Source organism: Simochromis diagramma, unplaced genomic scaffold (genome assembly GCF_900408965.1).
Source record: "Simochromis diagramma unplaced genomic scaffold, fSimDia1.1 OVJJ01000387.1, whole genome shotgun sequence".
Lineage (NCBI taxonomy): Eukaryota > Metazoa > Chordata > Actinopteri > Cichliformes > Cichlidae > Simochromis > Simochromis diagramma.
This window is the reverse complement of record NW_024387152.1, coordinates 9,476,800-9,497,159: the sequence shown is the minus strand read 5'-3', so window position 1 is coordinate 9,497,159 and position 20,360 is coordinate 9,476,800. Positions and strand designations below refer to the sequence as shown.

General features: G+C 38.8%; 1 protein-coding gene across 6 annotated transcripts in view; it reads right to left on the bottom strand.

Annotated features, from left to right (window-relative positions):
• cfap74 (cilia and flagella associated protein 74) overlaps positions 1-18,010 on the bottom strand; it is a 50,001-nt gene extending 31,991 nt beyond the window's left edge. Inside the window, exons 1-17 of one of the 6 annotated variants that reach the window (XM_040047738.1) lie at positions 17,726-18,010; positions 17,187-17,289; positions 16,962-17,040; positions 16,513-16,671; positions 15,578-15,676; positions 15,393-15,497; positions 14,239-14,412; positions 13,839-13,949; positions 12,933-13,035; positions 12,371-12,528; positions 11,989-12,205; positions 11,716-11,880; positions 9,551-9,709; positions 9,259-9,377; positions 1,260-1,326; positions 606-695; positions 86-250 (exon numbers count right to left, since the gene is read on the bottom strand). In XM_040047738.1, the coding sequence (XP_039903672.1) occupies positions 86-250; positions 606-695; positions 1,260-1,326; positions 9,259-9,377; positions 9,551-9,709; positions 11,716-11,880; positions 11,989-12,205; positions 12,371-12,528; positions 12,933-13,035; positions 13,839-13,949; positions 14,239-14,412; positions 15,393-15,497; positions 15,578-15,676; positions 16,513-16,671; positions 16,962-17,040; positions 17,187-17,280 (2,064 nt within the window). In that variant the 5' untranslated portion in view covers positions 17,281-17,289; positions 17,726-18,010. Of the gene's footprint in view, positions 1-64; positions 251-605; positions 696-1,259; positions 1,327-9,258; positions 9,378-9,550; positions 9,710-11,715; positions 11,881-11,988; positions 12,206-12,370; positions 12,529-12,932; positions 13,036-13,838; positions 13,950-14,238; positions 14,413-15,392; positions 15,498-15,577; positions 15,677-16,512; positions 16,672-16,961; positions 17,041-17,186; positions 17,326-17,725 lie in introns of all 6 variants that reach the window. The other 5 variants (XM_040047735.1, XM_040047737.1, XM_040047734.1 and 2 more) reach the window with 5 other exon arrangements.
• Positions 18,011-20,360: the final 2,350 nt, after the last annotated feature.

The window sequence follows — 20,360 nt, the reverse complement described above, 5'->3', positions numbered from 1 at the left end:
TTGGAGTTTCTCCTTTAATGTATCCAAGAAACATTAGCTCTTACAGTCCACATAAACAGCTGACCTCATATGTATTGGTAGAGACCTGTGGTGGCATCTGGACGTAGCTCGTTTCTGGACTGAGACATGTGGAGCTGTCCAGGCTGAAATGCGTGGCCAGTGCACCCTTGTTGGTCAGTGTGATGGTCCGTGAAATAGTCTGGCCCACAACGTGCGAACCAAAGTCAATAAACTGGCTGTCAACCTTCAGCTAGAGAAAGAGTATAGTCACATCCTGTAATTAGCAATGTCAGTGAACAGCTGCCAGGCAAAGTACATAGTTTTACATACATTAATTCACAGAAAGCTGATTAAATAAGACAGTGAGCAAAAATAAAAAGGCAGTCAGTGTTTTTTTCTGTGGTGTGACCATGCAGTGTGATTGGTTTAGCCACAAATTCATTTCCCTAAATAATTATTAGAGCTAAATTTATAAGGGTAAAAAGCTACAGCAAGACTGGACAAGAAATTCACATCACAAAATACACACAAGACGCAAGCTTATGAAATCAGAATTAGCAGTTATCTGTAATTACCAAAAACTTTGGCTATAGCTCACTACTCACAATACATTTCTTTACAGTGCATCTGATGGGCACAAAGAAGGGACCCAGAGCTGATGCAAACTGGAGCTCTCCTTCCAAGTCCTCGTTGATCTGCAGAGATTAGATAATGATTTTGTGGTAAGCAAAAACAAAGGCTTCATGTTTGATCAAGCGGCAGAAAATTTGATGCTAAAACAAAGAGTGGGGCAGTGGAGGAGTTGTATGAGTTGTTTGCTGCAAGGGATGTGGAACCAAATCTTAAATAAGATGACTCATCTTGAAGGAAGAACACAACATTTTAAGAAAGACACTTACGGAGAACACTTTTGCAGGAAAGATGATAGGATAATTAACAACCTCACGCCATTACGTGTATGGCAAATCGGGAAGAAGCTACTTTGGCCAGCAAAAAATATCCACCTGCTGTAAAAGACTCATTATTTAGCATGTTGTGTTTAAGTTATTCCATGTGATAAAACAGGGAAGATACCACACAATTAATCTTCAGAGAAATACTTCATTTCATCCCTATTCTTGAGTATTTGTACAGTAAGTATGATTTAAAAAGTTAAAAACAAACAACAGGTGATAACCACTGAAATAGTTTTTGATGAAAATAAAGATTAAAGAAAAAAATAAGTATAGATGTTTAAAGGCAGTGGTGATGCTACAAACCATTGGCTGGAAAATAGCCTGCATGTCAAATGACATCCCGGTGGATAACAAAGTAGGAGGCTGGAAGCTGAAACACAAATGCCAGAAAGTTGAAGATTATTTTCATTTCTTGATCACAGCTTAAAAAGTGAATCACATTACAACATGATATTGGATATTACTGTTTAATGCAAAGCTCTGGTAGGGGTATAAAGAAGTGTATGATTAGCAACAAAATTTAAAGTATAACAGCATTTGCCTTGAAGGTAAAAACCTTACAATGATACAGAGGATACCCCAACAATCAAATGACTCCCTTTGAGCAAGGACTTGGCAACAGTGAGAGAGAAAAACTCCCTTTTAACAGGAAGAAACCTCCAGCAGAACAAGGCTCAGGTAGGGGCAGCCATCTGTTGTGACTGGCTGAGTATGACAGCAATAATATAGTACAGCAAATTTGCTGTTTTCAACAAACAATTAGCAGCTCTAAATAAAATGCTAAACTATAATGAATAAGCTAATGTCAAAAGTAAACCTGATGCTCACTTGACAAGCCAAAGAAAACAAAGTGAAACAAAAAATCTATTATTCTATATGAAAGCCATGTAAAGTGGAATCCATAGTTAGACAAAATATAGCAGTTAATCCTTATTATATTGCAGGGGAAATCATACAAGTAAGTAAAAATTCTATTTCCAAATAAGAAAACAAACATGAGGACTGTGAGCTATTTCAAACCAACATGTGTATCTCACAGCACATGTTCGCACAAACCCTAATGCTGCCCCGAGGAGCTTGATAACTTGCTGCCCTTTGAGAGACACGAGAAGAGGCCCGATCAATATAAATATAGCAGGCAGGCGGCCAGGGAAGCAAGGCGAATTCTCAAAATTCAATAAATAAACAAGAAGTTGGAACCGCGCAACTATGAGCATAATTAGGAGTCAGCTACAGTTACAGAATATATACCAGATCCTAAACGAACTGTTGTTGGGCTTGAAAAATACTATGATCCTGTTGCTGTGATAGTAAACTTTAATCTACATTTAAAGACGTAGCTGGATTTTTGTTTGTAGATGAGAGCACCTTGGTGCCAAGTTAACGTCTTTGTCTGAAAAGAGCTGAGTCTCTGAAGAGATTCATACAAGTTTTTCTCGCTCTGCCTCACATCCATTTTTTTAAGCTCTGTTAAAAAGCAGAATGAACATTACAGCTTTCTTTCTGTTGACACGAGGAATACAGACCCAAAACAATAAGAAAAGAATATGGAAATAAGCTTATGTTGAGCTTCTAGTTTTTATAGCAAGTTTCATGTGCCGTTACTGTTTTGATGTTTTGTTTTTGTAGAATATGTTCATGTTGTTTTGGTTGTTGCATTGCTTCGTGAATAAGAAACATAAGCATTCAAGTTCTTCAGTTTCTATTTGATGAACTAAAAAGAGAACATCTGTGTTTTTTGTTTGTAGGATTGACTGTCTCACACGCACACACGTCAAAAATACTACACACAAAAAAAACAGTTAAACGGCAAACAACCTATAACCACAGTATAATAATGTGCACTATCATCAACTCCAGTGAGCAAAGGGACATTCAGTTTAGCTTAAGGCAGTTGTTTGAAATTGTTGGTCCAGTTGCCAGGTAAAAAACTTGGAGCAGCCTGGCTGAAGCTGCCATCCAGCTCACCACTGTGATCTGGAAATCTATGAAAGAACTCCACCTGAGTAAATCTGGTAGTAAATGTCACATTGCACATTCATCTTTTTTTCCCTGGTCAGATTTCCTACTTTATTGGTGCTATTCTTCCTAGCTTCAAGACAGCTGGTATGAAGGGATATGAAGGAAAATAGAACAGTTCACTTGGGATTAAATTCTGAATGAGGCAGTCTTTGAAAAAGCCTGCTACAGCCCTATATAAATCGCTTCAAATGAGGCCATACTGTACAGTTTTTATCCTTTAATATCTACTGAAGAGGACTGAGGTGGTGAAGCTTTGTTATACAGTAGTACTGACTATACTCTCGGTTAAATTATACATTCTTGTCCTCATTGGCTTCTACTATAGTAAATCAATAAGGATTCTCTGTCCATAATTCAGTTCAGCATAGCTAAAACACCCTCATAGTCACACTCAACCACTTCTGAAAGCAATTTACTGAGAAGCATGAAAACTCTGTCTCATGTGTGTCAATAGTACTTGAATAATCTTTCTCTCGTGCTAATTGTTCTGAAGTGAGATCTGGTTCTCTTTACATCAGGTGGCTACAAAGTACAATAATGCACAAATCTTTTCACAGTTTTAGACAACATATAAAAGCTGCAACTTTTTAAGGCTGACTAAATCTTTAGGCAGGTTATACTTTTTTAATCTATCAAAAACCAAAGTGAAGCTGCTTGAAAAGACACTCAGGCAGATGGCTGAAATAAATATGGGCCTGTCACAGAACTTAAGTCTAACTGCAGCGCTGACTGGTGCTCATATTTAGATGTTTTTAAATGGACAGACACAGACAGACTACCAAGAGGGCGATTAATAAAACAACAGACTCAGTTAAGTGCAGTGTGGTTTTCTCATGTCAGTCACTGAAATGAACTTTGACAGTTTTCAGGCAGTTGAGAAGACGAAACTAACTTTGTCAACTTGATGGTTTCAATTGGATACAAGCATAATACATAAGGCTGTCTAAGGATCTTCAATTATACAGTGTGAAAAAATCTTTTACAGAAATCAAACGGGTGATAGAGCCCTTTAGAAGAGCAGGTGAAACTCGAAGTTTGAGTTTAAATATAAGAAAGACTCCACGTTAATGTTCGACTGACACTGACGGCATTCTATAAACGTTGTTCTGGCATACAAACGTTTAAGCGTCCTTGGAAGATAAAAGCTACTGACTTTTGTGACTTTTCACACTCATTGTCACCATACATTTGGCATTCATGGGTGAAAGTGGGTGTAGGACTAGTTTTTGCTTCCGAGTCTGGATAAACTGTCCCCAGAACCATTGGATGATTTTCCATTAAGTCCACAGACATTTTTTGTCACAGCAGGATGTCTCTAATGAGTTGGCTCTCCGATTCAGTAACTTTTCCAGTGCCATCCCCAGGCCACAATTAAATACTATGACCAAAAAAAACCTTAACTTCTGCAAATTAGACATTTCTACTACTTGCTTGCTTACCATCAGCAGGTTAGTTTAGACCTTATTAGTATTTGCTCAAAGGTAAGTACTGCTGACTATGCACAGGTCTTAGAACCGCAGCTGCTCCTATACATGCATATACTGTGTGTGTAAAAGACAGAAAACTAGGCTAAAGTAAAAATATGCTTTCGGTAGCCTGCGTTGACAGCAGGACTGATTAATTACTCGTTAACAGGATTCTATGTTAGTCTTGCTGTGTTGTGTCGAGTGTTACCCATATGGAAAAGATATATATAAATCTTATAAAGTTTGCATCTGTCTTGTGTGAAACTTGTATGAAAAGCATACAAGAGTGAAAACAGATATAAGATCCCTTGAAAAATTATATAAATGAAATTCTTATGTTTTGGATACTTACTAAAACAATATATGAAAGTAATGAGAAAGTGGCCACTTTCATGAGTAAATCATATAAGCCTTACATGATTCACTATATGAAGTAGGTCACATCTTATGCAAGTCTTTTATAAGTTTCTTTTCCATATGGGTAATGTCAGTCATGACGTTACGTTGAGAGCTACTGTTAAATGCAAATATAGTAACAAAAAACAAATGAAATCAAACCGAAGCCACAAAGGACCATATTTTATAGAAACAAAATGCAAGAGAATAACACTGAATACACCAAAGAGAACATATCACATCTATTAAGTAAAGTTCATTTATTAAGGGCTTTTCTCAGACAGCCAGGATTTTTTTTTCTTGGATCATCTTTTTTTTGTTTCTTAGAAAATGTGAATAAAATTTAAGCCTGGATGGACCAGGACTGCGTTGAATTTGATCTTACTGCGGTAGGATCCTATTTTTCCTGTGTAATAACTTTCCCTCTCACTCTGAATGATAGCTCTGATTGTATGCTGCTGTATGATAATAGGCACAAGAGAAAAATTAAGGCTAATGTTTCAATGCATGGGAAAGCCCAATTTGGCTCATCTGGACTTTCTCATATTTTGGTTTTTTTTTTTTGGTTTTTCCACAGAAGATAGAAGACAAAGATGCACATGTGCCTCCTAAACAGCATGAAAGCAAACTTTGCTTCAGAAAAAAGGAGAGAACAAGACAACAAGCAAACAAGACAAAAGCATAATATACAGTTAAACAATAGTACAGTTAAATCCATTACAATGCAGTGTAAATGAGACTTCAGGTTTTTAAAAACAGTTTGAGTCTAAATTGGGAAAAAAAAAAAAGGTCAAATGACATATAAAGCAGTACTTTTTGATCTGGTTATTAATTAGCAGTGCAAGTGATAATGTTGTCTCTGTATTTATGGCAGTTCTTGATTTAAATAGACCAAATTTCAGTTTAGGTTTGATATGGTTTTCAGTGTTTTCATCAGACTGGGTTTATCAGGATTGAGGAAATCTCGACATTAAATGTAATTGCAGTTGGGCTTAAAGGGTCCTCTTTTACTTTGTCACCACTGTGAATAGTTTTGTCAGTAACAAACTTCCAAACGACTGAACCAAATGAAACAAACCGTACGTGTGATCACACCCTCAGTATCTGCCGAGTACCACCATTTCTACGACAGTCCACGGCTTTCTCTCACAATTGATCTCAGGAACATACACGCCACAGAGGGGTGTCTTCCTCTAAGCCAGTCATTTGCAGTAACATGCTAGGATGTGGCAGTAACTACAAAAACACAACTTCTATGCACTGGCTTTTCACCAAATGTGGCAAGCCCAGGCTGTTGTGGTTTTTGCACCAGTAGTGAAAAGATACAGCAGAGCCCATTGTGGCACAAATGCACCTACGCTGGGCAGGGGGTGTCGGGGGAAAGGAAGCCAATTTTAGAAATTCAGGGGGCGTACAGGGAACCATGGGCTGGTGTGAAAAAGTCTAGTGTGTTCCTGGTTCCTGGTTCTCTCTCTAGCTGTGCTAATGTTTTTAGCTGGGTGAGCCATGATGATTTTTCAGTTGTCACGACTGATCTCAATACTGTGTGGTTTCATGTGTGAATAATTACACAGAACAGGCACTGAAAAATACAGGGAGGGTGTATAACAGGTGCATTCATTCGTCAGGATGTATGAGCGTGACTCAGTTTGTAAAACCGAGGATTTCTGACACCACTTAGCATTTTTTTTCTAGGCTGTTTTGCTTATGATCCTGGTGCAGTTTGTGATTCTGATAAATACAGTGACAGGGTGCTTACAATTTACAGTAGTACCATGTAAACTTGATATTAAATTTAACGATCATTCCAACCATTTGATATCACTACTGTGACTGCAGTATGATGTAACCAACAGTGCTGTAGTAAAATTTTTATTATAATGTCATAAAAACTAAGACAAGAACATTTTTTTGTTGGTGGTGCTTTAAGCAGTAGACGGGGGTCAGCACGGACACCCTGACTGCTCTGTAGCTATACAGCCCATAGACAACAAATTGTGATGCACTGTCTATTCTGACACTTCTCTATCAGAACCACCGTGAACTTCAGTAGCTTGTCTGTTAGATCGGACCACACGAGCCCACTCCCCTCTCATGACCCTGTCACTGACTCACCACTGTTTCTTCCTTGGACCACTTTTGTTAGATACTGAGCACTGCAGTGCAGAAACACCCCACAAGAGTAGTTTATCCAGTAGTTTACCCAGTCATTTATCCAGTACAATTCCTGCTTCTAACACATCAACTTTGAGGACAAAGTGTTCATTTGCTGGACAAAATATATTTCACCAAATAATAGGTGCCATGATGAAGAGATGATCAGTGTTACTTACGTTACCTGTCAGTGGTGATAATGTTACGGATGATCAGTGTATGATAACATTTATGTCTTCACAGGTAAGGTACCTTTTGAGCATGTATCATTAAATTGCCAGAGAGAAAGTAATCTAATAATAATAATGCATTTTATTCCTGAATTGTAGGTTTAGGGTTAACATTTGAATGAATGAATTCGTACAGAGCCTCACTCCAAGTATTTTTATTGTTTTGCTGAAACTCTGGCCATGATATACTTTTACTCACTTTCTACCCCGTTGCCTACAAATCCCAAATATAATGTAAACTTATTTTATTTAGTTGAATTTTTTAAATATAGTTTTGTAAAGAGCATTTACATTTTTCTAATTCAAAGATTCAAAGATTATTTTGCAAACACCAACCATCAACTCCTGATCCAGGGCTTTCCGAGTATGTAACACAGGTTTGGACCTTATAACCACATAGCATTCTTCTATTTGTAAAACCGCAAAAACAACACCAAACAGCTGTGAAGTAACTGCTATTTTTTAAACCTTGAGAGCTCATATTATTATTGCTCTGCATATGCCTGAATACATTTTCCTCACTTTATACAATAGGTTGCTATGCGGATTGCCTACCATCTGGTTATTTCAGATTTTCAGCTGTCTTCCTGAAACAAATTTAATGAGGCATCAAGTGATTAAAATGTCCAGGATTTGGGGGATGGTCATCCAACAGCATGACATGTAGTATCATGATGGTTAATGGGAGGTTAGCCACAATGAGTAATAGAGCATATCAGACCTTGTAAGGCTGTATTAACAGAAAGCCTGAATGTACTGAATTGACTAGAGCTTTGTGTTACAATTTATGAATTCAAAATTTTCACACATTCTTATTTTTATTTTGTTGTGATTAAAATGAACGAAAAGCGGGCGCAGCGTTTATTATTTTAGTGCTGTAGAACTAATCTGATGTCTGCAAATGTGAAGCTAATGTGAAACTATAATATGTGCACCTACAAGTAAAATCAATAAAATCAAAGAGACGACCAACTTTACTTCTCTCAAATAAAAGGAAGATACTAGAAAAGAAGTGAGTGTTATGCGTTGTATACAGTATGCGTGCATTTACCCATTTGGTATTTAAGTGCATTTTGTACATGTGAGTTTGCAATTGAGAACTCGCATGTGGAAGGTGATACGTTCAGACAAGTGGTCCTGCACTAAAGCTCGAGAACGGCATCAGTAGTGTTCAAGCTGACCCTGCTGTAGCCTGCGAGACTCTTCAACTCAGTCAGGCAGAAAGAAAAGAGATGAAGAAACCACATCAAGCTATGGGAGAGCTGATGGGAAAGTGATACACAGTGAGTGACCTGGAGAACAATGCATCTCTGCTCGGCCTGTGGGCTGCTGGCATGCTGATAGAGAGGAGATAGAAGAGACATGGACTGACTCATGTAGCTGAGCCTCGTAAGAGGAGCTGTGAGCGTGGTGATCCAAGCTGGCATCCATATGTGGGAGGATAGGCTTTTCTTTCACGACCACTCCACATCATATTTAAAAAAATGACAAGAAGTGGTTGCTAAATGGTGATACACGACCAGATGTTTCAATGTGACAACTGAAGCGGTTTAATACATATGGGAGTTTATCACAACAGACCTTTAATGTTTGATTTCTGGAATTTTATCCGTTTCTGGTGCCACACTATCAGATGTCTGAAACCAGATTTCCCGACCACTTCAATACTTTAACCCGCAAACGAGCACAACCATGAAGCAACACCGCTGCGTTAATGCAGTCCCCCCCCCCGGTGTCTCTCTCATCTCTATGAGATAAATATATCTATTTTGTCCTCAGCTGGGATTCAGTAGGGGTTCTAGTGGGCTGCTTGATGCTATGCTATGTTGGTTTTCCCTTCAGAGACATTTACTTTGTTTGTCATGATTCGTAGAACTGGAGTAATTGGCTCTTCCTGAATCAACCTCAATATGGTAAAATTGCCTATTGAGAATTTTAGAAAGATTTTCCTAAAATTGTTGCCTAAAACAAATACTTTAGGTCTTTCTTTGTTTACTGTTATAGCTGTTATAATTAATAAAACACAAAACTTACTTGATGGTGAAAAAGTTCTTCAAGTGAGGGGAGACCCCGAGAAACTTGCAGTTAATAACTGCGTAGCTGATATTAGTCAGGACAATTTTCTTCTTGTACATTTTTCCCACATCAAAGTCCTAAAATAGACCAAAACATTTAATATAATAATTCAGTTCAGTTCAGTTTTACTTATATAGTGCCAAATCACAACAGCAGTTACCTTATAGCACTTTATATTTTAAGGTAAAGATTCTACAATAAAATAAAGACATACATTTTTGTGTTTTGGGACTGAAAAAAACCCTCATACCTTGAAGAGGATGACCTCTGGTTTACTAATGAATGGAGGCCCTTTTAACTCTTTTCCACGATTTCTTTTAGCAGTCATATTGAGCTTTCCACTCGCTATTGGAGGTTTTTCTTGCCTCAGTTGTGTTTGCACCAGTGTAGTATTCTCATTGGGCATTTTCTGTAACCACACAAGCAAAGCAACAACTGCTAATTTGTAATAATCTACTATAAGATACTCAAAGATTGCAGCCAAATGGATCCACAGTACAAAAAAAAAGAAAAAAAAAAAGGGAGATCATTTTTCTGGATCATAATTTCTTATAATTTAAACCCAGAGTCGTCCTTCATTTCTCTGCCATGTAGAAAAACTGGGAAACTACTGTTGAAATTGCTCTTCTTTTTCTTATTTTAAATTATCTGAAGGATTAAATGTGGAGTTAAACTCATTTACACCAACAGATAGAGGAGTTTCATGGTCCCGTCCACTTGTAATATGTAAAATGAGTTTGACATTCCTGGAATAGAACATGTAGGAGTTTGTATGGTGATAAAACAACAGGTAACTTCATCATCCAAAAAGTTTTCTTAAGGTGTTTTTGTTATTCAATAGTTGGAAGTTTAAATCATTTTTAGGCTTGGTCTAACACATCCAACATACTGTATAGCGAACAGGTTTTTCTAGTGTCAGAAATTAACTTGGGCACGAGGTTATTTTAAAATACCTTCACCTTAGGGCACAGGCATGTACACAGCACTCTGGCTCCAGTTTCTCTCGCCATCAAAAACATGCTAAGTTAATTCTCCTGTCACTGTGCCCTTGACCATATGCTTACAGCTGGAGCACTGACTGCAGAGGCACTGCCCACTGCTCCTAGTAAGGATGGATTAAATGGAGGGAATGAGTTGCTCTGTCAGGATTAATAAAGGATATCTAACCAAAACTTGATTTTCAAGAGTCATACTTACTACATGTTATCACAGTTGTCTAAAAATAGTGTGTGAGCTTTATGTCATAAATAATACCCTTCTCCCCCAACCCCCTGACACTGAATAAGATAATTGGTAGAAAACGGATAGATATCATTATGGATCAAGATAGTGGATTTGATACTAGTGGTATTGGTGTGGTTTACGAGGCTGCCTTATTCAGCGTTTTGTATTTTTATTCCGTCCATGCTTTATTCTGCACTGTAGAGCGCTTTTATAACTTTGTTACAAAGTGACGTGTTGACATTTAATCACTGTTCTCCCCCTCATGAATCATCTCATTAGCTTTATTGTATCGCTCTGCTCTGCTGTTGTGCTGGCTGTGTTGAGAAGTACCCTTTGATGAGGGCGTCAGTCTGATCTGTATTTTAGGAGGAGAGATCACTTCCACTTGGCTTGTCACTCGCTCAGACCTCTGAGCTGCAACGCTACGCTCGCTCTGGGCTCACAGGCACCGGCACAATGAGAAGTGATGTCCGTCGCCCCACATTTCGAGAGCGCTGGGGCTCCAGATTAGACACAGAGGCTTCTCATCTTCATGTCAGTGAGCTAGTGTAGAAACTTTCACCTTTAACGTCAACTCCCATGGAACGATCTCAAAATTGTCACTGTAGGCCAATGCTGATATGATCAACACAACTCAATTTGACTTATTTTATATATATATTGAAATAAATGATCTCTATATTAAAATATTAGCTAAGCTGTAGTTGTTGTCTAGAGTATGATGGATGGAAAGCCTTGCAATTGCTTATGTACAAATGGGAAAAAATTGGCTAGCTGTCGATTTCTAAAATGTAAACAGTGCTCTCTTTAATGTGACTAATCACATTAATGCTTTCAGAATCATTATTAATGCCATTAGTACTATCTACTATTTATTGCCAAATAAATAATACAAGTTTTCAAAAACAGAGCTCTACCTTGTTCCCTCAGCACTGAGGCCTGACTGCTGACTCTTTGTACAGAGCTTATGTGTATGTGTATGGCGTCTCTTTTCACCTGCCTGAAACAAGCTTCACTGTGACCATGCTGAGTTATTCCCATTCCAGTCTAATGCACATGCTCCAACCAGCAGGAGTCTCGAGTGCAATCTTTAGGATATTAATGTGCCTGCTGAATGGTACGTGATTTATGGCCATTTAAATGTAGCAGGTTGCATAGGTTTGCTTTCGGTCGGCTGTTGTTTTAGTCAACCTTGATGTGTTGGTCCCACAGTCCGGAGAATTCAGGCTCAGCCAGGCTGTCAGTAGGGATCTGGTGATTCACTTTCTCTTCGTTTTCCTCAGTCCCCTCCAGGTCCTCAACATCAGAGCAAGCTGACGATGACGAGGAGCTGCTGGTGTCACTGAAATCTCTGAACTGTTGGACAAATACAAACACACACAAACGATTCATTATAAATTGCTCAAAATGCCCTCCAAGCAATCATTTCATAGTAGGCATCTCAGATCTTAGATTCCCCCTCACGATTGTGGCTTTCCCCTCAGCAGCTGATGGGGGAACAGAATCCAGGTAGTACGGGAGCTTCTCACTTGCCCTCCTCAGAGATAGGAACTTCTCAGTGGCTGAGGGTTTGGGCAGTAGCAGTGCCGGCTTCCTCTGCCTCCTATTCGTCAGCTGTTCTTCCTGAAGGATTTTTGAAACAATCTCCACTCTTTTTGACTTCTGGCTCTCCTGAAATTCCCTGAGAAGGGTAAATCGACAACACTGCATTATCCTGAAATGGGGTCATGCATTCCTCAGCACACAGTGAGAGAAAACACCCACACGTTGCTGCATGGAGTGGGAGTGGAGGACATGCGTGTGGGAGAGGAGAGGATAGGAGAGGAGAGTAGAGGAGAGGACATACCCTTCTTTACGTTTTGTTTCCTGCTGTTGTTTCTGCTGGTACATATGTTTCATACTGTTGATTCCTTGGGCCTGCAGGGATTCTCTCAGTTGTCTTTGTAGCTGCTCCTTCTTCTGGGCATTAGCTCTGGCTCTGCTTTGCTGGACCTGTAAATTCTCCTAAGGAAACAACGGCAGATTAATAAAGCTATACTCGACCACATGCAGCTTTAAGACTGAACTGACTGTTTGAAGGCAGAGACATCAGACATAGAGACATTTTCTCTTTAGACACACAATTTGCCTTGAATCATATGTTTAATCAGAAAATACAGCAATAAACAAAAACAAAGCATTGTCAACAGTACATATCCACACACAACTCAAAGTGAGCCTAGTTGGATCACTATGACTTCATAGCTACATTGCTAAATAATTCATAATGCAAATGTTAATTTAGGCACTTAAAATGATCTTATAGTAACCAAAAAGCACAGTAGTGATATAAAAAAATAATAACATATAGGCTTTTTTATCTCATCATTAATGAAACAACCACAATGTTATGCTGTTCTTTTGCTTACTTGGGTTGCTTCTATGTTAGTTTTCAATGACTTTACAGCCTGTAACCTCTTTTCCAGTAACTCTTGGTTCTGCCGCTCCCTCTCAGCCTCCTGCTGATTCATCCTGAATGAAATGGGGACACCAACTAAGCACGCAAAATGTCAAATACAGCACAGAGAGAAAACAGCAAATGTGCTATTATTGCCTGGCATTAAAAACCCAAGGTTGAGCCAAATTTACACTGGTGACATCGTAAGTAGTACAAAAGGACAGAATTCAAGTCAACTTATAGGTGGAATAAACTTGGAAGTAACAGCAAATATTTTCAGATTATCTTCAGCCACAGACAAATACATATTTGGTAAGCATACATACAATTGTATGTGTAGTTTTTACAACCTTTAATAAAATTGTGTGTTCATAATGTATAAATGGCATTTCCACAAGGTCAACTATTGGCTTATTGGAGTTTTTATAGTTTTTGGCTTTCTAGGCACCAGCTATTTCTGTGTAGAATTTGTTTCCATTAACAAATAAAAAAATATATACAATAGGACCTATGATGGTCTCACTACATTTCCACAATGGGTTCAATTGAAGTGTAGATTGTGCTAAAATTTACATTTGTGAAATATCATGCAAAATTATTATACACCAGAACAGACTCTAATGGCTTGAGTAATTAGTGATTTTTAGAAAAATCAAGATTTGAATAGATTTTTTGTCTTCTCAGATCACTTTCAGCTAGATCAATGATGTATGAATCTGAGCTCTTTCAAGTGTCATGTCTACTCTGCTTGTAATGCAATTTGCCAGGATGTGCGAATGATCAATAGGACGTGCCAGCTCTCCAATGAGTCCTCTGAGATAATTCACATCTTTGTTTTACCCCTCTGACACTGTTTATTGGTTTGAAAGCTGATTACCTTTTTACAGTCTGTTTCAAGTACTTGGCAGCTATTTTGCGGCTCTCTCGGCCCTCTTCGATTTTCCTCTGACATTCAGTCTTCTCTTTCTTTAGCATGGCTGCCTGTTTACTATCAAAAGAGAATCACAGACACTTACACACAGAGTGTTATCATCACATGGCTATTTTTGGCTTGTGATAGAGGCTTCTCACGAAAATAATCACATGCTTTAAATATAATGGATACACAGGAACAAAATGTGCCTACAAGAGTCATTTCACTCAGGTTATGTGCAACACATCACTCTTAGTTATTCACATAATGACAAATCGTTTTGAATTTTCTATGCATAATAAGGACAACAAATCAGGGGAAAAAGCAAAGCTTTTAGGAGGGTAAATATGGCTGTTTTCCATACTCCCTCAGATTCTTCATCTTGAGTTGCAGGTTTTGGCTGGCTTCCCTCTCCTGCTGCAGCCTCGTTGCTGCCTTCTGGGCTTTAAGAACCTGGAAGAGCTGCTCCTCTTCCTGCACCTCCTGCCGGAGCAAGGAGCATCTGCCAAGCTCAACTTCCACCTCACTCAGCTCCAGTCTGAGGAGCAAGGACAAATGCATGCAGATGGAATAAAATGAATGGGAGAACTCTAAAAACACTAAGTATCTGTAGAGTCAATACGATGAATATTACCACCTCAATATCAGCCAGCTGTCAGCTCTGAAAACACATGCAATTAAAAATCCCCGATCCCTCTACTTTAAACTATAAACACGCCCTTTTCTTTCAATGGCAGTTTCACCAAGAGGTGACACTTTTCATACAAAGTTTTGACTTTAACAGTTTCACACTGTTCTGAGACATTTCATACTGACATTTTTTTAACTGACTGAAATACTCTCATTACAAGCTGTAAGCTTATAGTCAGCTTGACCACGCAGAGATTTGCACTGCGAAACACCCAAACTATTCCTATTCTATCCTATTTCTAAACTGTTACTTTTATTTATCTTATAAATGTCGTTCAAATAAGAGGCCAGCTTAAACCTGGCTGTATGATTGTTTAAAAAGCTTCTAAACCTGCACAAAAACCATTACAGTATTTTATTTCCCTCTAGAAAAACCCACACTTCCTAGCAGCAGAATGAGAAAGGATTCCTTACAGATTTTTTACACAGCAAAATTGTTTACAGCCTTTATTACTGTATTGAGTAACCAGGCTTTATGACTAAAAAGTGCACAAAAAAACCCACAAGGGGCTGCAGAGCTGTGGGTGTGTTTTCTAGGATACCACTGAAGTGCTGAAATACAATCCATGAAGACCAGTTAGAAAAATACATTTTTGAGTTTGAAGCTTTATCAGACACCCAAACACAGCAAATCCGTTTGGTTACATGCTGACAACTGCAAAAAAACCAAAACACAAATACACTGTTCTTGCAACAAAATTATCTGCCACCCTCTGTGTTTGCTCTCAGTGTCAAAGCAGTGGTATAATTGCGGCAAATAAGGGTGCTGGCCTTTTCTAGCAGTGCTAATGCCTCTTAGATCAAGACCTGTTTTCTTCTTGGACTCACTCTAGTTGCTTCAGCTCAATGTTGATGTGGCCCTCGAGCTCCTCCTCACTCTGCAGCTTTTGACATAGGTGCTTATGCCGGGCTCGCAGTCGAAACAAAGCCACGCTGACAATTTTAAACAGAAAGACAAAAAAAATTAGTCAAAATAAAAGTACCAAAGACCAATTGGTTTATTTTAAACTCACCTGTTGTCTGTTACTTTCTGTTGTTCTATCTCTCTCTCCAAGTTATCCCTCTGCTCCAACAAACTTTGAATATTCTGTTGACAGAGTTTTAGCTTTTCTCTGGAGAAAAAAAAACACAGGATAAAGAAAACAAGCTGCAGTGCTGACATAGAGAAACACCAAAAACGTGAACATTTTCAAGGCACTTAAAATAGGATGCGTTCAGAGCACTGGCTAATGGATTTCCTTGAGGCCACTGCAACAACAGGGAGGTAATTCTGTGTCCTAACAAGGTAATCAAATGAAGATATTAGAAAGCTGAGAGTGGACACACACTGTAACAGCTTTGAATTGCCCAATGTTCCTTTTGCAGTCTAATGGTGTGCAACACAACAATCTGCGGCTGTGGCAAAAGACCGTCATAAAAAGAAAATTGTGGCACGTGGTATGACAAGGCCTGCAGACAGGTTGAAAGATAGGGGCATTTAGGTTCCCATTAAACACACGTTTACTGTGGCTGAAGTATAACTCCACGCTGACCGCTGATGCTCTGTGCTAAAGGAAGATGACAGACATTTTCCATGGAACTGCATCACAGTTCATCAGGTGCTCAATGGCTCATGGTCCAGACAAATAATAAGACGGAAGGAAAGTGGGGAGAAAGGACATTATAAGAAATGTTCTGTCCTCGGCTGAAATCATTTTCTACAAATTGCCGAATCAGTTGGAACAGATATGATTGGCCTTGTGTGAAAAGGGCAGGAGCAGAAAAAAATGGAATAAAACAGGGGAACATTTTTGAAAAGACTGGGCAAAAGCCTGTGTATTTTTTTTTTTAATTCTCATAAAAAAAAGCCTTTCTACTGGTACTGGTTTGTGTGGAGTCTAGAAAGGGTCACAAAATGTAGGTAAGGAGCTTCTGTAGCTCTAGAGGTCTGTCAGTGCCAGGTTCAGACCTGGCTTTCAGCACGTCATGCTCCTTCTGTCCGTGAAAGCAGTCCAGCTGGTCGAGGTTTCGTCTCAGCTTGAACATCCGTGCTGTCTCGGCATAACTCCTCTTCTTACAACCGTCAGCCATAGCCGCAAGGTCACCATCGTCAACACCATCATCCTCTCTTGGGGCAGATGCAGAATTACATTTAGAAAAGGCTCCTTATGTGATGCAAACTCTTAGATACACACACTATTATTCACAGACTGTCTTTCATGTATGGAAGTATAGGATGTAACAGACTTTCAACAGATGCTGAAATAAAAAACAGAAATTGAACTTTATTGCTTTGTATAACAATATCTGACTGAAACAAGCACCGTGGTTTTGAATACAAGACACACTGCCATTTGGATTTAACTGCCCAATAGTTCTCAAAAAAAAAATAAAAATAAAAAAATAGCAAACACCCACTCAGACAATTCTTCTAACCAGTCCAAATCAGCAGGCACATCTGACTCTTCGGCTTTAAAGGTTTCATCACTTGGATCATCTGAAATAAATCAGCATATCTCAGTCTCAAGCTAAAAAAGGGCTGTTTTATATAGGTGTAGTTATGGATAAAGTAATGTATATCTGTGAGACTTAAAGGCTTTTTTTCCCTGAAAGCTACATGAAGCAGCAGGATCTGGTATTTACCTTTACTCTCCTCACCTGGACTGAGGTGGACATCCAGCTGTCCACACCTGTCAGGCTCCACCTCTGCGGGGCTTCTCCTGTCTTCTACCTCCATGTCACCTTACTTATGAAGGGCACAGGACTACATTACCGAGCAAGCCTTAATGATAACGGCATACAGAAATAGACATAGCAAATCTGTTAAATCCAGGTGAAGTCATTCAATGACTGAGAGCCAGTTCTTTCACGCAACAGGAAAATAAATTAATATTAAAAACTGGCCACTATTGCTGAAATTTAAATGTAGTTTTAAGCGGCTCTTTTTGGCGGTTTAGTAGGGTTAGGTTATATTTCCGTAGTGCCAGTGTGACATTTGTCCCAAGCACCATAACATTCAATAAGAATAATCCTAAAAGAAAACTGATGTGTCTTTTATTCGAGTTGAGCTAGCTTGAAAAGCAAGAAAGTGGGGCCAGCTAAAGCAAATAATAATAATAATACAGTGTTTGCTCTGTGTCACTCTTACGATAAAAACAAAACATAAAAAAAAAAACGGTTACCTTTTGTAGCTCGTCTTTCCTCTTATAAAAACGGCTTCTCAACATCACTTTTTCTCAAAGCAGCCATGTTTGCTGGTGTTTCCAAGGAAACGTGACGCGAGGGGCGGAGTCGTACTGCCCACTGAAACCTTCCAGGTACGACAGAAATTAACCGTTGGTGGCAAAATAGTACCGACAGCATCAAAAATTTACCTGACGAAATGATCCAAAAGAAAAGTCTGTCGTTGTACGGTAATGACATGGCAAACTGTTACAGACATTATAAGACTTTAATTCAACACGAAATGTAAAAATGTAAAGGTTTTAATATCTAAAATGACTTTCTTTCTTTCTTACAACATTGCACATTGCCATTCACCGTCTTTTTTTCTCTGGCCTGACAACAGTCAAGAAGCCAGAGAGCACAAAACATCTCAGCTGATTTAGAGAGAATGATATGTCTGTGTTATGCAAAGTCTTTTGTCAAGCATGCACAACCCCACGGGAAACAGGCGTGCATTTTCTAGTAGATTGGTGGGTTATTACACCATCACAAGGCTTCTTTTTCTTTTTGCCATTATTAAGCTTTCATCGAGCTCATCATAATTTTGAAGTGGAATTCACAGGAGGAGGGAGAAATGTGTGTTCTTACTGTATATCACACTGAAGTCATGTGACAAGCCTAGAGGAATAAGTTGTATTACCATAGGAGGCCTGGTAAATAAATAGTGTGAGGATGCGTGACTGTGATGAATGGGAGGGAGACTTTTTTTGTTTTGTTTTTTGAGATAAAGGGAAGAAAAGTGACTTCAGTAGAAAAAGGAGCTCGGCCGATATTAAGGAGGGATCAGCTGGAGAAAAACAGAAAGATAAGAGAGAGAATACATGATGGTGAAAAAAGGAGCCTAACAGGAAAAAGGAGGAGTTTGTGGATGAGGAATCCAACAAATGCAGTCCTGTTAAATGCACTGTGGTGTGTACGACAACCTAACATTTTCCACATCAAAAGCCCTTACAGTCCAACTCCAAGAGAAGGGGTGGCCAGGAGGGTGGAGTGAATCTACAGCCCCTGGCCATGCTGACCTTTATGGTGCGGTTGACAATGAATATAAGCACCCACCTAATGGAGAGAGCTTGAAAAATAATTGAGTTACAAAACTTTGGATAAGTGGACTCACAGAACAAAAACAACCACACTTCAGGAAAAATGTATCAACCAGATTCAGAAAGAGACTAATGACTAGTTCAACTTCATTAACTTGCATTTGATGTATATATTATCCTCTTAAACAGCATTGTTTCTGTTTTGTCTGCATGGTGAGGATTACTGCATCACATTCGAATCTGCGTTGCCTGACCATATTCGCAGTTGCTGCTTTGCTTAATGAGACATAATGAGTGTTTTTCCAGGAATTTTTAGAAATCCGTTACTCGAAAGTAGGTATGACAGGAAAGTAGAGGAGGAGCAAGACATGAGGAGTGCCAGTGTAGGAATCCTCATCCCTCCCATCCCTGTATTCTCTAATATGACTTTTCTGTCAACTTACTGTACTGATGTCTTATCTAATCTCTATTCAGTTCCTTTAGAGGCTAAATCTCGTGAAACTGTGGCCTTTGATCTCATACACCAGAAAATGTTTGATCCCTGAGAAACAGTCTGATCTGCATGTGCTTTAGAAAAGAATTATATAACAGTCTGGGGTGGAGGCTTGGATGTAAAAGTGTACATACTGTAGGCTTATTTCACAAAAACCTAGCAACACATGCAACCAGGTTTTGGAGGGCATATTCCAGATCCACTCTATAAGGCTTTTAACAGCTGGGTTTGCAACACAACAAACACAGTCTGTGATTACGTTTACACTGCGAATGAGGACATTACAAGATTAAACTAAACAGTTGTTCTTTTATGCATTAGTACATGCATTTTGTTTTTGTCACTCCTATACATAAAATATGTCTTTTATTTTTAAATTTCACAGTTAGAGAGGCAATACTCACCATAAATTCAATATGCTGAGCGAATTGATGGAAGGCCCCAAATTTTGGTGTTGGTCCGATACCAAGTAAGTACAGGGTCTATTGCCTATACCAATATATTTAAGCTATAAAGGCAGCTTGTGTAGAGGAGAGCATGGGTCATGATTTGTGAGCTCATTTTTTAAAACCGTTTTTGTTTTTGGAGACCTGGAATGTTAAAGTATCTGTCTCTAAAGCTTGTTAGTTCAGCTTATGTGCTACAGGCTAAAATAGACATGACAGTCAACACAAAAAGTTTCAGACATTTTTCATAGTGCATGTTTGAGGTTCATTTCCAAGAAAAACATTAATTACATTTAAAAAAGAATAAATAATTTATTTAAGACAGTTGAGTGGGCTTCATGCTGAACTTAGAAAAGAAAAAACAAAAAGAAAGTATCGGTCCTATCGCGCTAGTATCGACTCGGTAACAATACTAGCGACACTATTGTCCACCTCCAAAGAAAGGACCTCTGCGCACACTTTGGGCAGCCCCCCTCCCAGTTTGATCTTATTCCAACAGAAAAAATCACAACTTTATGTGAGCCACTAATTACCTAATGGAGATGAGTCAAATGTGTCAAACATTACATAATATATTGAAGTCCTTTGCTTATGATGCCATTCCTGCCACCCC